This window comes from Bombus huntii, chromosome 3 (genome assembly GCF_024542735.1).
Source record: "Bombus huntii isolate Logan2020A chromosome 3, iyBomHunt1.1, whole genome shotgun sequence".
NCBI lineage: Eukaryota > Metazoa > Arthropoda > Insecta > Hymenoptera > Apidae > Bombus > Bombus huntii.
In genome coordinates, this window is record NC_066240.1 from 1660063 (window position 1) to 1675366 (window position 15304).

General features: G+C 32.3%; 3 protein-coding genes and 1 long non-coding RNA gene across 13 annotated transcripts; 2 read left to right on the top strand and 2 right to left on the bottom strand.

The window, feature by feature from the left end:
• Positions 1-37: 37 nt before the first annotated feature.
• On the bottom strand, positions 38-5434 carry LOC126863927 (ubiquitin carboxyl-terminal hydrolase calypso). Of its 4 annotated transcripts, none has more exons than XM_050614662.1 (9): positions 5287-5434; positions 4794-5070; positions 4258-4472; positions 3404-4164; positions 3177-3310; positions 1330-1434; positions 916-1235; positions 681-829; positions 38-615 (listed from the first exon to the last, which is right to left on the bottom strand). In XM_050614662.1, the coding sequence occupies exons 2-9, from the start codon at positions 4849-4851 to the stop codon at positions 537-539; spliced, it is 1821 nt and encodes a 606-aa protein (XP_050470619.1). In that variant the 5' UTR covers positions 4852-5070; positions 5287-5434; the 3' UTR covers positions 38-536. The 4 variants fall into 4 exon arrangements, with proteins under 4 accessions (XP_050470619.1, XP_050470623.1, XP_050470621.1 ...); XM_050614666.1 differs by having other exon boundaries at positions 4772-5070; XM_050614664.1 differs by having other exon boundaries at positions 916-1232; positions 5287-5433.
• A 1576-nt stretch (positions 5435-7010) lies between these two features.
• Positions 7011-9134, top strand: LOC126863930 (chitinase domain-containing protein 1). Of its 2 annotated transcripts, none has more exons than XM_050614671.1 (7): positions 7011-7315; positions 7393-7539; positions 7672-7852; positions 7937-8046; positions 8119-8273; positions 8398-8727; positions 8796-9134. In XM_050614671.1, exons 1-7 carry the CDS (start codon positions 7199-7201, stop codon positions 8995-8997), a joined length of 1242 nt encoding a protein of 413 aa, XP_050470628.1. In that variant the 5' UTR covers positions 7011-7198; the 3' UTR covers positions 8998-9134. The 2 variants fall into 2 exon arrangements, with proteins under 2 accessions (XP_050470628.1, XP_050470630.1); XM_050614673.1 differs by having other exon boundaries at positions 7016-7315; positions 8809-9134.
• On the bottom strand, positions 8953-12445 carry LOC126863934 (estradiol 17-beta-dehydrogenase 11). 6 transcript variants are annotated; one of them, XM_050614684.1, is made up of 9 exons: positions 12263-12445; positions 11067-11289; positions 10288-10532; positions 10092-10216; positions 9906-10016; positions 9674-9835; positions 9520-9602; positions 9332-9448; positions 8953-9256 (listed from the first exon to the last, which is right to left on the bottom strand). In XM_050614684.1, exons 3-9 carry the CDS (start codon positions 10523-10525, stop codon positions 9109-9111), a joined length of 984 nt encoding a protein of 327 aa, XP_050470641.1. In that variant the 5' UTR covers positions 10526-10532; positions 11067-11289; positions 12263-12445; the 3' UTR covers positions 8953-9108. The 6 variants fall into 6 exon arrangements, with proteins under 6 accessions (XP_050470641.1, XP_050470644.1, XP_050470642.1 ...); XM_050614687.1 differs by having other exon boundaries at positions 11206-11289; positions 12263-12444; XM_050614685.1 differs by having other exon boundaries at positions 11089-11289; positions 12263-12444.
• Positions 12446-12631: 186 nt separating this feature from the next.
• LOC126863938 (uncharacterized) lies at positions 12632-14523 on the top strand. The gene is made up of 3 exons (XR_007689009.1): positions 12632-13801; positions 13895-13992; positions 14288-14523. It is a non-coding gene; the product is annotated as an uncharacterized LOC126863938 (long non-coding RNA).
• The last annotated feature ends 781 nt before the right edge of the window (positions 14524-15304 follow it).

Below are 15304 nucleotides of genomic sequence, written 5' to 3' on the forward strand. Positions count from 1 at the left end.
AACATAATACATGACACAAAATAAAGAACAGTGTTCGTATCTAAGAAACCATATATTTCTTATGAAACATAATAGATGCAGAGATAAAGATTACTAATACACACTGCAAAGAGTACGCAATAGGTTCATAGTATCTATAAACATAGTGTGACAGTAGAAATCGCGCATTAATATGAAAGAAATATAAAAAATATATCATAAAGTTAATTTGTACAGTTCTAAAGTATAATTGTCAATCGTGACAAAGATTGAAGTCCAAATGGAAAAAGTAGTATTATAATCAACACTGCTGTCGATCTACCATTGTCTAAAGAATATCTGCGTAAGAAAGTAAAAGAAGTACTGATAGTTCGGCGCTCTTGATGCTGCGTAAGTATTACGAAGAGTGAAACACAATCTCTATTTTTCTTCAACAATAGTATAATCTTTTTACATGCTTGTTGTCGTTTTGAAATTGTGTCCTTGCAACAATTTATTGACGATTCGATAGGTGGGATAACAGCTCCATTATTACCATTTCGATTCAATTACCAAGATTATTTTCGTTTTTTACACTTTGTTCTACCTCGACGTCTACGTGATGAGTTTGGACGAGTGTCGGTCTTCTTTGAAGATCTATAAATAATCCCTGTATTAAACAATCTGTCGCGTAAAATCGAAATCGTAATAAAATTCCTTACCTATGAACCCTATTCACTGATACGGAAGTGTGTTTCTTTAAAGTCAAATGTTGTTGGACCAATTCCGCTAATTTGCCTTGTTGAGCAAGCATCGAAAGGAAGGTACAGATAAATTCGTCGTAGTTATGTGTTCTACGACAATCGTCAATCTAAAACAAAGAACAAAGTACTCTAATATTATCTCGTGTTTTAAATTTTAAGCAAAACATAGATAGACGTTTTAAAGCGTATTTACCTTGTACTTGTTCCTCTTATCGTTTTCGTCTTTCAAGCTAGTCTCACAAATACTAATTTCGTGTTCTAAATTCTTCAATAATGCTAGAAGATCTTTGGGCGCGAACGTATGCGGTTCAAACAACTCCGGGTATTTCGTACATAATTTCGGATCGATTTTTTCAACCTTCTTTTCTTCGGTAACCGTGTCTCCGTTACTAGTCTTTACTCTGGCATGAGGTATTCTAACTTCTCCCGACAAGCAGACCTTCTTATGTAAGTGCCCGCTGTCGGAAACTAATCTTTTTCCATTTATATTAATGTTCCCAAGAGAACGACCTACTTATGGATATAGATTTCATGTATTGTTACCATACAGTATAAGAAGACACCACACTAACAAGACATAATGAAACAGTAGGCTCTATATACGTACTTAAACCTGCCTCATTCTTTTCATCCCCAGATACTCTAATTACAACAAACTTTTTGAAATCTTTCGTCGACGTTGGACTGCTCTGGCCAGAATTCCATCCCCATGCTATAAATCAAAGCTTCATATATAATAAATAAACTAATTTATTTACCACAAAGAGGTAGCTGTTTCAGTCTTATTACATGAAAGCAATGCTGTTATAACATTTTTCCTACTTGCGATCGTATAACGATAAACGGTACGAAAACGTTCAGAAAGGATAGGTCGAATAACGGTACCTCAAAGGTGTCAAAGGAGACGAAATACGGGGGAATGTGCGAAACTCAAATAATACCACCTACCGAACTAAAAGAATTTTAGTCTGCTATACAACAGCACGCGCGACAGTACAACGAAATGAAACTGGTAGCTTTTATTTTCTATTCTATTCTAATCGTGATCGAGTCATCGAAATGTCCAGAATCGAAGAAACCACATTCCACTAGTTGCACCGTATTTTACAATTGCGTAAATTTGCCTGGTGGCGGTTACGTTTGGGTGCCCAGTAAATGTACCGAGGGCTTGGTAAGATCATTGCGTCAATATAGTTAACAGGAACGTGCCTACGATTTTCAGAAATTTGTAACATTTTTCTATCGTTAGATATTCCAGCCGTACTTAAGAATATGTGTTCTTCCTGGCGATTCTTGGGAATGCGACACATTATCGACAGAATCGTCTGTTATAACAAACAGATACGATATCCCTGAATTGATCGATCCAAACGAAACAAGTTATGTTGGATTAACAGAAGTTCCATGGAATCTTTCTGAACTTATCGATTCCTCATATACTACTGATAGCATCCCTGATTATTCTGATCAAGAAACGGTGACTCCATATCCTTTGATTGAATTTGCAGAAATAATGGAACACGAATCAAACGTGGACAATGCTTCCGAAATTAATGATAAAGAGAAGAATGGTCATTTACAAACACAAGATGATAAGAAATACTATTCAATGTTGAATCAATTAATACATCATCTGTTACTTTACAAAAAAATTACTATTCCACTGGAACTTTTAGCATCATCTACATCATCATCATCTACGCCTTCTAGACTTGTTACAAACCTACCATTAAACAATTATCTTGTACAAAACTATATTCAACAAAACAATAATTTACAAAATACTATTATAACTGGTATGAAATTGCATAATACAACTGAAAGTAGTACAACTTTAAAAAATAATGTTGATGATACAGTATTAAATACGAAATATTCGTCGGTATTTGATAACGTGAAGAATGAAAACACTATAATCCTAATTACCGATAAATTGGGGAACAAGCAATATTTGACTATTGAAAGATATAAATCATTGGCTTATCAATTGAATCAACAATATGTTCAGTTTATTCCGTGTATAAAAAATATTCGAATGCCAAATATTACTAACTGCGCTAAGTATTATACATGTGAACCTGAAATGGCTTCTGTAATAGAATATTCATGTCCTTTGTTCACAGCATTTAATACATATGCGAGAACATGTGACACAGAAAGTTATAATAAATGTATAGAAAATAAAAATAAGGGAAGTACAAACTCAACTGGAAGTACAGATAATATAATTAAAATAAATGTACCAAATAAAAATATATGTACCGAACATGGAAAAACAAAAGATATCACGTCTGATTCGCATTACTATATTTGTTATTCTGCTTCAGATAATTCACAAATCAAATCTATAAGAATGACATGTCCAAATGACTTAATATTTTGTCAAACTAAGAAAGTTTGTACAATAAAAAGTCTCTGCAAGACAACATAAAATAGGAATATCTTTTTACTTACCTTGCGTTGGAGAATTAAATGCGGATCCAATCTCAGAAGATGTATCAGTACTGGAGGAGCTGTGTGCTGGTGAAGTTTGGATTCTAAGAGGCGTAGCATAATCCAGTGCACACATTACTACTTTCTCCATACCACTGAAACGTTTATGTATATATTATACTATAACTTTGCTTGAAAAATAAAGTACTTCGTAAATATGAACGTTATTTAGTTTAGTTTTTGCCTACTTTGATTCAGTCTTTCCGGAAGTTATGCTTGAAGCTGGTTCTTCGGTATCTATAGTAGAATCGCTACTTCTTTCAACTGTAATAGCTGGTGCTGATGTAGTTTCATCAATCTCTGATTTATTAGACAAGCCATTTTCCTCTTCAGGTTTGTTCTTTTTCTCGTATGACTTATCCGATTTCTCGGTATCATTCGAATTTTTCTCTGTCCCATCTTGATGACTTAGTTTAACAAGTTGTTGCAATGCCTCTAATACTATCTGTCTATTAGTCTTCAACATAGTTAATTTATGTGAAATAGCAAGTCTTCTATCAGGAACAACAGCCATTAAGTTAAATCTTATATCTTGCAATTGTTCCCCTGTTGCCATTCCCAAACGATCGGTAATTACTCTTCTAAATTGTTCAGTCCACTCTTCGTGTTCTTTCCATGGACCGTGATCCATAGGGTATGGTTTTAAACCATCCAACTCAAATAATCTACCATTAATTGGTACATAACTAACAAAATGAAAAGCTTCTCCAGTAAACCTACCAGTTGAGACTCCAGTATTTTTATCTTGCCGTCTTTTGGCTTGTGGCATTGCATGAGAATTATGAGCGCAAGCCAATTCAGGTGTGTTACCAATTGCCCATCCTTTATTTTCTGGACACATACCAGATGTATGCATCTTCAACCTGGATAAAGTTGTACCCAAATGAATATTTGGACAATTAAGTAATACAGAGAGTAGTGCATGTGTTGCACAACTGTTGGGCACAACCTATAAAACGATAGGTTACTCAAAAACAGATTCTTGCATGTAAATACTATATGTAGTATTACATATAAAGTATTTGTATAAAAATTATAGCACCTGTTGTGCAAAAAATATATTGTTAACAATTTCTTCATCTTTCACAAAACTTTCATCTTGTTCTACAACTTTACGTCTGGACCTCCTTTCTTCTATCCAACGAAATAGGAATATGAAACCATACACTGGACCTTCCAACGATTTTTGTAGATCATATATTTCTTCTACTTGTACACCTTTTACTCCAAAATCCTCCAATAGCAATGTAAATAAACCTAATAATATAAAATACGTATCAATATAAATCTTTTAAATATACTGTAACTTAAATGTCATAGAAGAACAGAAATGCTTTTCCATTGACTACAATAAAGTTAAAACACAATATAGATACAGTGACGGCATATAAATGTATTAAAATAAAACCAAATTGTTTCAACTAACATTTTCTTATGTAATGTACATCCATTTTTATATTTATATTGTGAGATATATAGTATATTATGTCAAAACAAACTATATTTTAATAATGCATACAGATAATTTAATGATAATAGTTATTAAAATAACATACTCTTGAGGCTATTATTTTATACCTGGGTCACTTTCCAATTCTAGCCAACCTTCCGTTAATCGATTTATATCAACCGGCATTCTGTGTTAAGTTTCAAGTTTAACATTTAAAAGAATTTTACATCCTTTTAGAAATTTTATTACACTGTGACAATTAAAGGCGCCATATTACATCAAAATACATATCATGTGGTCACGTGGTAAAAAAAAGGCTTAAAAATGTATCAAAGCAGCAATTTCCAATCATCTATATTTGTTTACTTATTGTACATTGGATAACCATCCGATTAAAACCTATTCCTATTTAACGAAAAAAATAGCTGTAATAACTAACGAGAATAATAACTATATATTAAAGTTTACATAAAATGAATTAATCCAATTAAAAACAAGATTTAATCCGATTAATGCAAATTTTATATCAATACATAATTCTGTATCTACTGATTAATTTTGTATTATATGTATTTATCTTTATGCATTAATCTAGTAACAAAAATATCATTTTATTCAAACCTGTTCAAGCTAACATATATGTACATATGTATACACATGATTATGTGCATGCAGATTCACAGTAGCGCATTCTATCATTCTATCATTCTATTAACAATATCAGCAGAAAGGAAATGAGAGTGCTCACGCTTATGGTTCCGATTGTTACCAGATTAGTGCTGCCCTCAGCGACCAAGCGCTGAATGAGTTCCACCTTAGCATATACAAGAACCTATTTAGTTCCACGTTACACAAGTCTATTGCATTGTAAGGAATTCATTGTAATTACATTCTATGAAAAAGTTCATGCTTTTCTATCCGAGATAGATAACAGCGATAATTGAACTTAGCTGTCTCAAAAAGAGGAATTCTTTATCACATTTTTCTAGAGAAGAGAAGAAAATCTTTCACACAACACATAATGAATCACTGAAATGACGCAGTAATTTTAATATATTCTCTGTCCCTTTGACTGCGACAGACTTTGAGACACACCAGCCGTACCATAGGGTAGGAAATCAGGCACGACGGACACCGAGAACGGTAAAACTTTTCGTTAGGCGTGCATTTCTGAGAAAGTATGTTCATGTAATCAAAACACAGAATTTCACTACATTAAAATAATATTATTTGTTTCTTTGTATTCTGAATTCAATTGTTAGTGTACATACTACAAATTTAACATTAACATTAAGCTTTTTTAACAATATATCTAATGATCCAGTAAAGTGTGACACAATTCGTAACATGGGTAAATATATAATGCTATATAATATTTCATGCATTTGTAATGTGTCGCACTTCTTCTATTATGTTTTCTACACACTACACATTTGCGCCTTGTGTTTTTCCGAATTGCTGCATTTTTTAAGTATGGAAACGAAAAATGCCTTTGTGTCAAATGAAAAGGCTCACTATCAGTACTTCTACTTTCTGATGTACATTCATGTGTTCTACCTGAGTTGTATTTTTGTAAAATTTGTTTTATTAAATATAAATGAAATTTACTAAAATATGAGTTTCTTGCAATTACATAGTTCTATAAGATAAATGTATTATGCACAGTTAATATATTACTAACGGAATGTGTAATTGCTGAATTAACATTTAATTACGTCTGATTGAAATAAGATCTGCCGGAATTATGATCGATAAAATTTTCCGAGCGCCTATAGGCGCCTTTCGTGTCAGTAAACCGATCTTGGTTAAGCACCTATAGGTGCTTACAGTACCATAAGAGCAATATTTTTAAGCGCCTTTAGGCGTCAATAGTAGTCAAAGGGCTATACACGATATAACTTTTTAGGTTTAACATTAGATTTACTTTCCTTGCAATAATGTTTTTGTTATAATGAAACCTAAATTTCATTTTAATAATAATTTCAACAGTTGATAGGCTGCGAATAATATGTGACATGGTGTATCTGCTTTGCACGTGTGTTTGTTTACAAAAATAATAAAAATAGAAAAGTAAATTAATTTTACAGACAAGATTTGACATCCTGGCTAATTTACGATCCACGACTTTGATACATCTTACTTTTTTTAAAAAGTAAAACTTATTAATTCTTCTAATCTTAATTTAAGTTAAAATTTTATATATATTAAGATTGGAAACTTAATACAGAAATGCTTAAAATAGATTGCTTATGAGCAACACCTCTGCTTTCAAAGTACCCAGCGACTGCCTTTTGTTTACATGCTTACATTAAAACAATGCTCTCTGATGCTAGCATCGAACAACTTCAACACTTGGCTGCGTGGTGCAGCACATGTACTGTAGAACAACTAGAACAATATGCGTGAGCACTCTCATTTCTCCACGGATGTCAGTATGAGCAAAATAATTTAAATGATGTTGTACGTATCATTCACGTATTCTAAGTAGAAATAATTTATGTTCTTAATAAGTTCATGCTAAAATATAATTATTATGAATGTTTTTACATTAATAATTAGCGTATTGTTATTTATTGAATTATCAAATTGTACGTTGTCACCACCCAAAGATAGAAATAACAAGAAAAGTAAAGGAAAAATTGAAATTAAGGTAGAGAAAAAAATATTATAAGAATTTTACGGACTGTGTATTTGTGGTCTAATTTTATACATATTGGCATTGTACAGAAAGGTCCCGTGGGACAAGATGTATTTAGCCGAATCTTAGTGGTAAAAAACCCTAAGACACATGATATTATTCGAGAATCGGGATTTTATTTTTCTAATACAACTCGTAGACGATTCACAGGAGAAGTTTTAGGATATATTACACCGGTAAGTTTGTTAATTTTTGTGGTACAGGTATAATATACTTTATATGTAAATTTTAATAATAGTTTTTGACAATACATAAAATAAGTGTATCGATGAAAATATGTGTTTTCCTTATATATGTGTTTTCCTTAGTGGAATAATAATGGAATTGAGGTTTCCAAAATATTTCATGGAAAATTTACAATGGTATCGCCAGTATGGTTGGCATTTCCAGAAGGCAACGCATCGACATATAAATTATCAACCCATGATGTTCAGAAGAAATGGCTGAAGGAAATGAAAGCAACAAATAATGAAAATCATTATGTAAAAAGTATGCCAACTTTCCAATATAATATACAATCCACGTTTCTTTTAAATAAACATACATATGTAAATTCATAATTATATTTTATAGTTTTACCAAGAGTATTGTTTGAACATTGGTCAGTCAGTGATATTGTTGGATTATATAGTGATACGCATAAACAAACTACGCTAATTTCAGCACTTGTGGATACAGCGAAGGTACCCATAAAAACATATATGTTACATTAAATGTTATCGGTAATGTGTAACAGTTATGGTACAATGTCTCAGAATTTCCACTTTGACGGGTACGTATTGGAGATATGGAACCAGTTTGTATTAACAGGTGTAGATACACAGATTGTTGTAGCATTGATCCAGTTTATTGCTCATCAATTGAAGAACAATAATTTGGATACAATTTTAGCAGTGCCACCTTCAAGAGGGTAACTCCTGTTATATTACGCTTATTATAAGCAGATTATAGAATATTTAAGTTCAAAAGCCACAAGACATTATAAAAAAGAATATCACGACACTGTATATGTTATTTATTGTTCAATTTTTCAGCCCAAATGTGCAATTATTTAACAAAGATCAATTTGATCAATTATCGCCATATTTAAAAGCATTCTCTTTAATGACTTATGACTATTCAAGTATTCAACGACCTGGTCCTAATAGCCCACTTGATTGGGCGAGGGAATGTGTAGAATTATTAGTACCTGAGATAGGCCCTAAAAGGGCTCAAATATTGTTAGGCCTTAATCTATATGGATACAATTACACACCTGAAGGTGGGGGAGCCATCCTGGGTTCAGATTACCTGAAAATTCTCGAATCCTTTAAGGGGAAAATTCAATGGGACGATAACAGCAAAGAACACTTTTTTGAATCAAAGTAAGATATAGGATTATAAGAGAATTTATAGTTTAGGTGAAACTGATTCGGTATAGGATAAAATTTAGGGATGTATTTCAGGTCATCAGGGGGCAGTGGAATTATCTTTTATCCCACATTATATTCTATTTTACATCGACTGGATCTTGCAGCAGAGTTGGGTACAGGTATATCTATATGGGAACTTGGTCAGGGGTTACATTATTTTTACGATTTATTGTGAACTTGTTTTACATTATATTACAAATATACGTGACATTTAAAAATTAAAGAAAGTCACCGAAAATAATTTACAAATAAATATTCAGACTTGGTATTAATGAATGAAATTCGTGTCATGCTAATCTCTACTTAACACAAATACGGTTGAATTTCTATATATTAATGTACAGTTTCTTTGAGCATTATCGCAACGTTATTGTTATTCTTCAATGCTTGTATTTCCCCCCTTCCTTTGAACATCATCATAGATTGTGGTCCTTGTATGATATGATACATTAATGCCCAGCATAATTTTGCTGGCAATAAGCTTTTAAAGAAATAATATTATAATCAATTTTTTATACAAGTTTAGTTAGGTATAGAGAAAATTCGAACGATTTACCATTTCAGTGGCAGGAGGTATCTAACTGATCCAGGTAATACAATGATTACTTGATTTAATAATATTCCAGATACAACTTCTTGCGCAACATACTCAGGTTCTAACATTGGCATCAGTCTATAAATTATAAATTTATTATAGATTTATTAAATCATAAAAGTTACGGTTTTATGGAGCCTATTGCATACCTTGGCTTTACCCCGTGAAACATACCCGTATTTATAAAATAGGGGCAAACTAAAGTGGTGTGAATTCCGTCGTACTCGTGAGCCTAAGAACATTGCAAAATACTTATGTATAAAAGAGACTAACAAAGGATAATTATAAGACAAGTCTTCTTACTTTCAGTTCAGTGAAGAGACTCTCATGGTAACCGATAGCCGCAAATTTAGTCGCCGAATAATCAGTACAATTATAGGTCCCTAGAAGTCCTGCCACGCTTGCTACAGTTACAATATGACCGTGATTATTTTTCATCATATCCCTCATGAATGCTTTGGTAATCTGTTGAATGTAAATATTGTTTGAATTGGCTTTATTCATTTTTAATTTAGCATCGTTCATTTTAACTTACCCAATAGTGGGATAGAATGTTCACTTTGTAAGTACGTATAATCTCGTCATCTGGTAATTCCCAAAGCGTTTTTCCATATACGTAACCTGCATTATTTATTAATAATGTTACCTAAATATCAAATCATGATAGATAAATTATAATTTATTGTTTATTATTTATTATTTATTTAGCAATTTTACTTACCGAGCCAACTTCGATCTGCACTATCTTTGCCATTCTGTAAACTTCTTCCCTACTGGTGATGTCGCAATAGTAACCCCAACATTTTCCTCCACTGCGTCTAATCTCTTGGACTGTATCCTTAAGTCCTGAACGTTCATGAAGACATAAATAATTAATATTTTTCTCTTTTTTAATATTAAAGAATATTACGACTTACCAGTTTTATTAATATCCCAGATAACAACGTGTGCTCCAAGATTTGCCAGTTTAATTGCAATCAATCGTCCAATTCCTCCCGCACCTCCCGTTATTAGGGCGATCTCACCTTTCACAGACTTCACGCGATAACGTCGCGGAATAAACGTCAAAATAATAGCTTCGCTTATGTAAATAATCGCCATCCCCGTAAAAAGTAGAAGGTCGTATATTACGATGGTCCATTCCGGTAGCTGCATTTATATTCTTGAACCACAAGAGATATTGCTAATTTAATCCTTTAGTCTTCGAATTTTAATGCTTTTGTTTTAACAAACAAAAAGATGTTCAATGCTTTAAAGGAAAGATTGAAACGAAAAATTCGAAGGGGTTGTGGCAATATGCAGGTAGTTGCATTTTTCGATAATTTGACTGAACCAATAGAAGCCAACTCAAAATCAGTCAGAATCAAGTTATTTCTTAAACGTGCTATAAATTGATAGTCAATTAATATTCGTAGTAACAAACTTTTGCATTTTTGAATATGAAACCTATACTATCTTTCTTTCGCTTCCAATAAATAATATTGAATATCACGGCTGCTTCCTTATTATTGCAAATTCTTCACCTGTTAACGATACAAAAAAAAAAAAAAAAAAAAAAATACGATTGGACTGAAATTGTCTAAAAAAAAAAAAAAAAAACAGAGTGGGACTAAATCCATTATAAGAAACAAATCAAAATTATTGAAGAATCTGTTTTTCCATACATATAATTCGGAATGCTTTAGAAAGTAATTACATTACCCAAACTGGACATTCACCAAAAAATTACGACATAAAGTATGCAATGTTTCTTCATTCCCCGGATCTAAATAGCTCTTTCAACATTAATTGCAGTTCACGCTACGTATTCAAGTCTTATTGCATCCATGATTCACCTTTTTCCAAAGTATTGCGTGTTCGCTTTTTAACCACCGTTGGACGCTCAATAAAGGACCGATTCTTTTGCTTATTCTCCGCTTCTATGAGAAGTAGAAATTGCTGGTTTAATAAGATTCAATAATGGATAGAAATGCGCATTACGGTATTCCTACGCGAGTAGTGGAAGCAAGCTGGTGTTGTTAACTCCGGTCAATGCACCAACCGCGCGAGCAAACGCTTCCTTAACGGGGACCAAGCAAGGATGTATCATTTATACAATTTATTCTATGATCGTCGGACACTTCTGGTTGAATATTTATCGGATTGATTATTCGCAGAGAGGAATCATTTTGCCTGAGTCGTGAATATAAAAAGTGCATCAAACGATCGGCTTCCCGCATTTCCGGTTCTTTTTCTCTTCTTTCTTTTATATCAATTTTAATTTATAAAATTGATGTTATGTTACAATTGAAAAATTTTGTTTGCATGTTTGGACGATTTTGTACGAATAAAAGGTAGCAAAGCTTCGATTCTCTGTTATCGTTAATTTAAAAAAAGGTTTATTTCGTGTGGCGGCGTTGAAACCGTTACTATTTGATCAAATCTACGGTTGACTAACTGGGCAAAAGCTAACTTTGACGAATATGGAAACTTAAGTGTAAGAAATATACGTATACATATTAGGAAACATTGAGAAAAGAAACACGCAACTTTGGGCTTTTAGGATTTTGATTCAAACTTTAAGAGAATCAGTTAATTTAATTTTATATGATAAAATGAAAAATATCACTTATAGATTATAAACTACTACGTAAGTACGTTGTTTTTTTAATAATTGTTACGTTTGTTAAGTTTGATTTTACACTCTTCTTTCCCAACACTTTTGATCGCCATTTTATCACGGAAGCAATTATCCTTTTTATCTATTTTAGTATAAAATTTATTTATATTTATTTTAGTCCATTTTATCTTCAATAAAAAATGACTTTCCACTTTTCCACTATGTTACGGACGAATCGTTTAATTTAAAGTAACGCGCGAAACGGACTTTTGAAACGGTTACTATCTCTTTACCTTTTGAACACACTTTCTGAGATTGTTGCCTTTCTTAGATGCGAGAAACGGTGCAAAGATACGTGGATTCGAAAAATTATATTTTACTTTATCTATCCACCTCTGTGTCAATTGATCGACTGGTGTTCACTGACTAAATTGCAAGACCCGCGATGCTTTGCGTGACTTTAAACTGTGCTCAGTCACGTAGTCAGAAACCCTCTTGGAAGGTATTGTAAGAGTGTTTCTTTATTCCCCACCTACACAGTCCCCGTCCTCGTATCGTACCATTGCATTTAAATCACTGATTTGACTACTGATTCACAGTTTTGTAAAGAAATATTTTTTAGATTTCTCTGTTGATGTGTTTTTTCATACACCGTATAATATATATACCATATATAATACCAATATACGTGGGCTTTATTAAATATAAATACATACGATTTGTTGTGAAAATATGTAGTCCAAAAGATAAATTCAGACAGTGAAGAATCAGATAATAACGAAGGAAATGATGAGATTGAAGCTGAAGTAGCGCCAAAAGAACCCACTTCCTATACACTACTGGATTTACTATAGTATAGTATCTCACGAGATGAATATGCTATAGATCCCTAATACCGTAGAAAAAGCCTGCACTGGGTTTTATGGTGAAAGTTCCTCTCTCTTCCTGTCTTTTTATCCATCCTATCATTTTATACCGCGTTAGCACGCGGTTGACTGCATTGGCTATATGTGTATGTACATATATAGAGCATGAAGGGTATAGAAAGAAAATTGCAAAAATTATAATCTCCATTTAGGAAAATGATGAACCAAGGGACTTGTTGTTACTCTTGCATACCTTCACATTCAATTCAATTGCAATGTTTAATTCCTTAATATAAATTTTTAATTCGTTGAAAAAATATTTAGATTCAAAGAGAATAGTTAAAGAAAGTAGTTATCCTAATTAATATCTTTTTCTTTATTTCTTGACATCGATATTATTATCGTTTATTTCGCAATGGTCTTCGTTAATATTTTGCCCTCTTTAGTTGAAATGTCCTATTTACCACACCTAAAGGAAATTTAAATTTTATCATTTTCTTTGTAACATCTTTTGATTTTTCTTCATTGAATTTAAAATATTTAATTATTATTTTATGACAGCCTGTGTAATTTTACTTAAAAGATAAAATACACGTGGAACTTGAAATATTTCAATGTACATATGTTGAAATCTGAAAAAATACCAGATAAGACATTTTAATTAAGGAAGGCAGTGTTGTCCCACCTGTCTCTATAGAAATAATTACTTGCTATATTTTTAATTTCAGTATTCCGAATTCTTCCCTCCTTTGCTACCATCAAAGTTGCAAGAGGACAATACATGTATTATGGGAAATTACCGGAGATCATTGATTTGCAATCCATCAGACTGTGTTATTCTTCTTCGGGTAGAAAGTTACGAGATTCAAGTGAATCTTCGAATTACGTGCATGAAATGTAGATGGAGCATTATAATACTCCAGCTTACACAATCGAAACGATTTATTTCGTTTTTCGACCATACACGTATGTACGCACACTGGAAAATGTACGTTCGTCTGTACTTGAAGATAATTCGCGTACATGTACTTACACGCGTGATTGTAATTCGAATTACAGAGAGAATCCAGTTCACACGAATGAGTTTCGTAGCATAAGCGTAGGAAGATAGCAAAACTTATCGAATGCCGGGTGAAAGGACGTCACTCCAGATCTAGGTCAGTAGTACTTCTTTCTACAAAAGACGAAAAAAGTAGAGAAATGGAAACGTTATTAACGATCCGTGCTTATAGAACACGAAGGAGGAAAAATTCCATAATTTACATTTTTTACACTTTTGACTCCTACTGTTTCAGGATACAAGATACTCTAAAACTATCATTTTCGATGCAAATCGCGTATCTCCTATTACATTTTCGCTTGATTATTAAAATTTTGCTCTTTGAAAAAATACTTTCGTCAAAAAACCTTCGTCAGTTTCGATCATAGCAAGGGATAAATCACATGTTGTAGAGAAACAAGTGTGGAACAATGCCAGATCAGCGCTGCCATTTCATTACCCATGCAACCTGTTGATCCTCGTAATGAGTCGTACATGAATTAATGAATAAATGAAAGGTAAACAACACTACGAGCTATTGTACACTTTTATTGTTTCCTTTGGAGCAGACAGGACATACTAAATTTTCTTTTATCGCTTATGGCGCTCAAGGATTGGCGCACGTGCGATGAAAACACGAATATGCCTCATAAAAGTAATCCTACAAAGCGTACTTCATAGTACGAAATGTAGCCTGTAATACCTATGTATTCTGAAAAAAGATAATATTTTTTGTTTTTTTTTATTGTTTTCTTTTCGAAAAATATTTGGTAATTTATAATTGTTTTACGAAATTAAACTTCATTACAAATTAAACCTACCAAGTTTCCGATACAGAAACGCCATCTATGGGCGAGTATCTCTATCTCAAATGTATCTACCGACGCGACGCAAACTCAAAGACTTGATAACCCTCTGTACAAAATATGTACTTACATGTGTATGTACATATGCAAATTGCTAAATTTCTAATCGATTTTTCAAAATTGACGGTACACTCATTTTAATTTTTAAATTAAAGATGAAAATTCACAATCTACAAAATTAGTGTATTTAGATTATAAATCATTTAAATTATTCATACAATAGAATGCAAAATTATTCATACAGTGAAATATATATAAAAACATACAGAGTCAAAAAGTGGTTCCAAAGTCCTAACATCTGTACGTTTTCATATTTGCCTATTTAGTAATTATCTAGAGAAGCAAACGACAACTTGGACAACGATTATCAAGATCCTTTCTACTCAAATATGTATCTCGAATGTTAACGGTTTCGCTCACTCCTAAAACATACTTTAGCTGTCTATTTGTTCCAAATTACAAAATAAAAATGGTGAGTATTTTACTATCTTTGTTTTCTACAAATAATCATTTCTTTTCTTAAAGAAATCTTAAAGTTAAAAAAAAAAATTTTTTTTTAATCGA

Coding starts and splice junctions, on each gene's coding strand:
- LOC126863927 (XM_050614662.1), bottom strand. CDS start 4,851: ATGCCGGTTGATATAAATCGATTAACGGAAGGTTGGCTAGAATTGGAA. Junction 4,165..4,257: donor ATATATTTTTTGCACAACAG/GTGCTATAATTT, acceptor ATCGTTTTATAG/GTTGTGCCCAACAGTTGTGC. Junction 830..915: donor ATAAGAGGAACAAGTACAAG/GTAAATACGCTT, acceptor TCTTTGTTTTAG/ATTGACGATTGTCGTAGAAC.
- LOC126863930 (XM_050614671.1), top strand. CDS start 7,199: ATGAATGTTTTTACATTAATAATTAGCGTATTGTTATTTATTGAATTA. Junction 7,853..7,936: donor TGAAAATCATTATGTAAAAA/GTATGCCAACTT, acceptor TATATTTTATAG/TTTTACCAAGAGTATTGTTT. Junction 8,728..8,795: donor GAACACTTTTTTGAATCAAA/GTAAGATATAGG, acceptor GATAAAATTTAG/GGATGTATTTCAGGTCATCA.
- LOC126863934 (XM_050614684.1), bottom strand. CDS start 10,525: ATGCAGCTACCGGAATGGACCATCGTAATATACGACCTTCTACTTTTT. Junction 10,017..10,091: donor TGCAGATCGAAGTTGGCTCG/GTAAGTAAAATT, acceptor TTTGATATTTAG/GTAACATTATTAATAAATAA. Junction 9,257..9,331: donor TACCTCCTGCCACTGAAATG/GTAAATCGTTCG, acceptor TTTCTTTAAAAG/CTTATTGCCAGCAAAATTAT.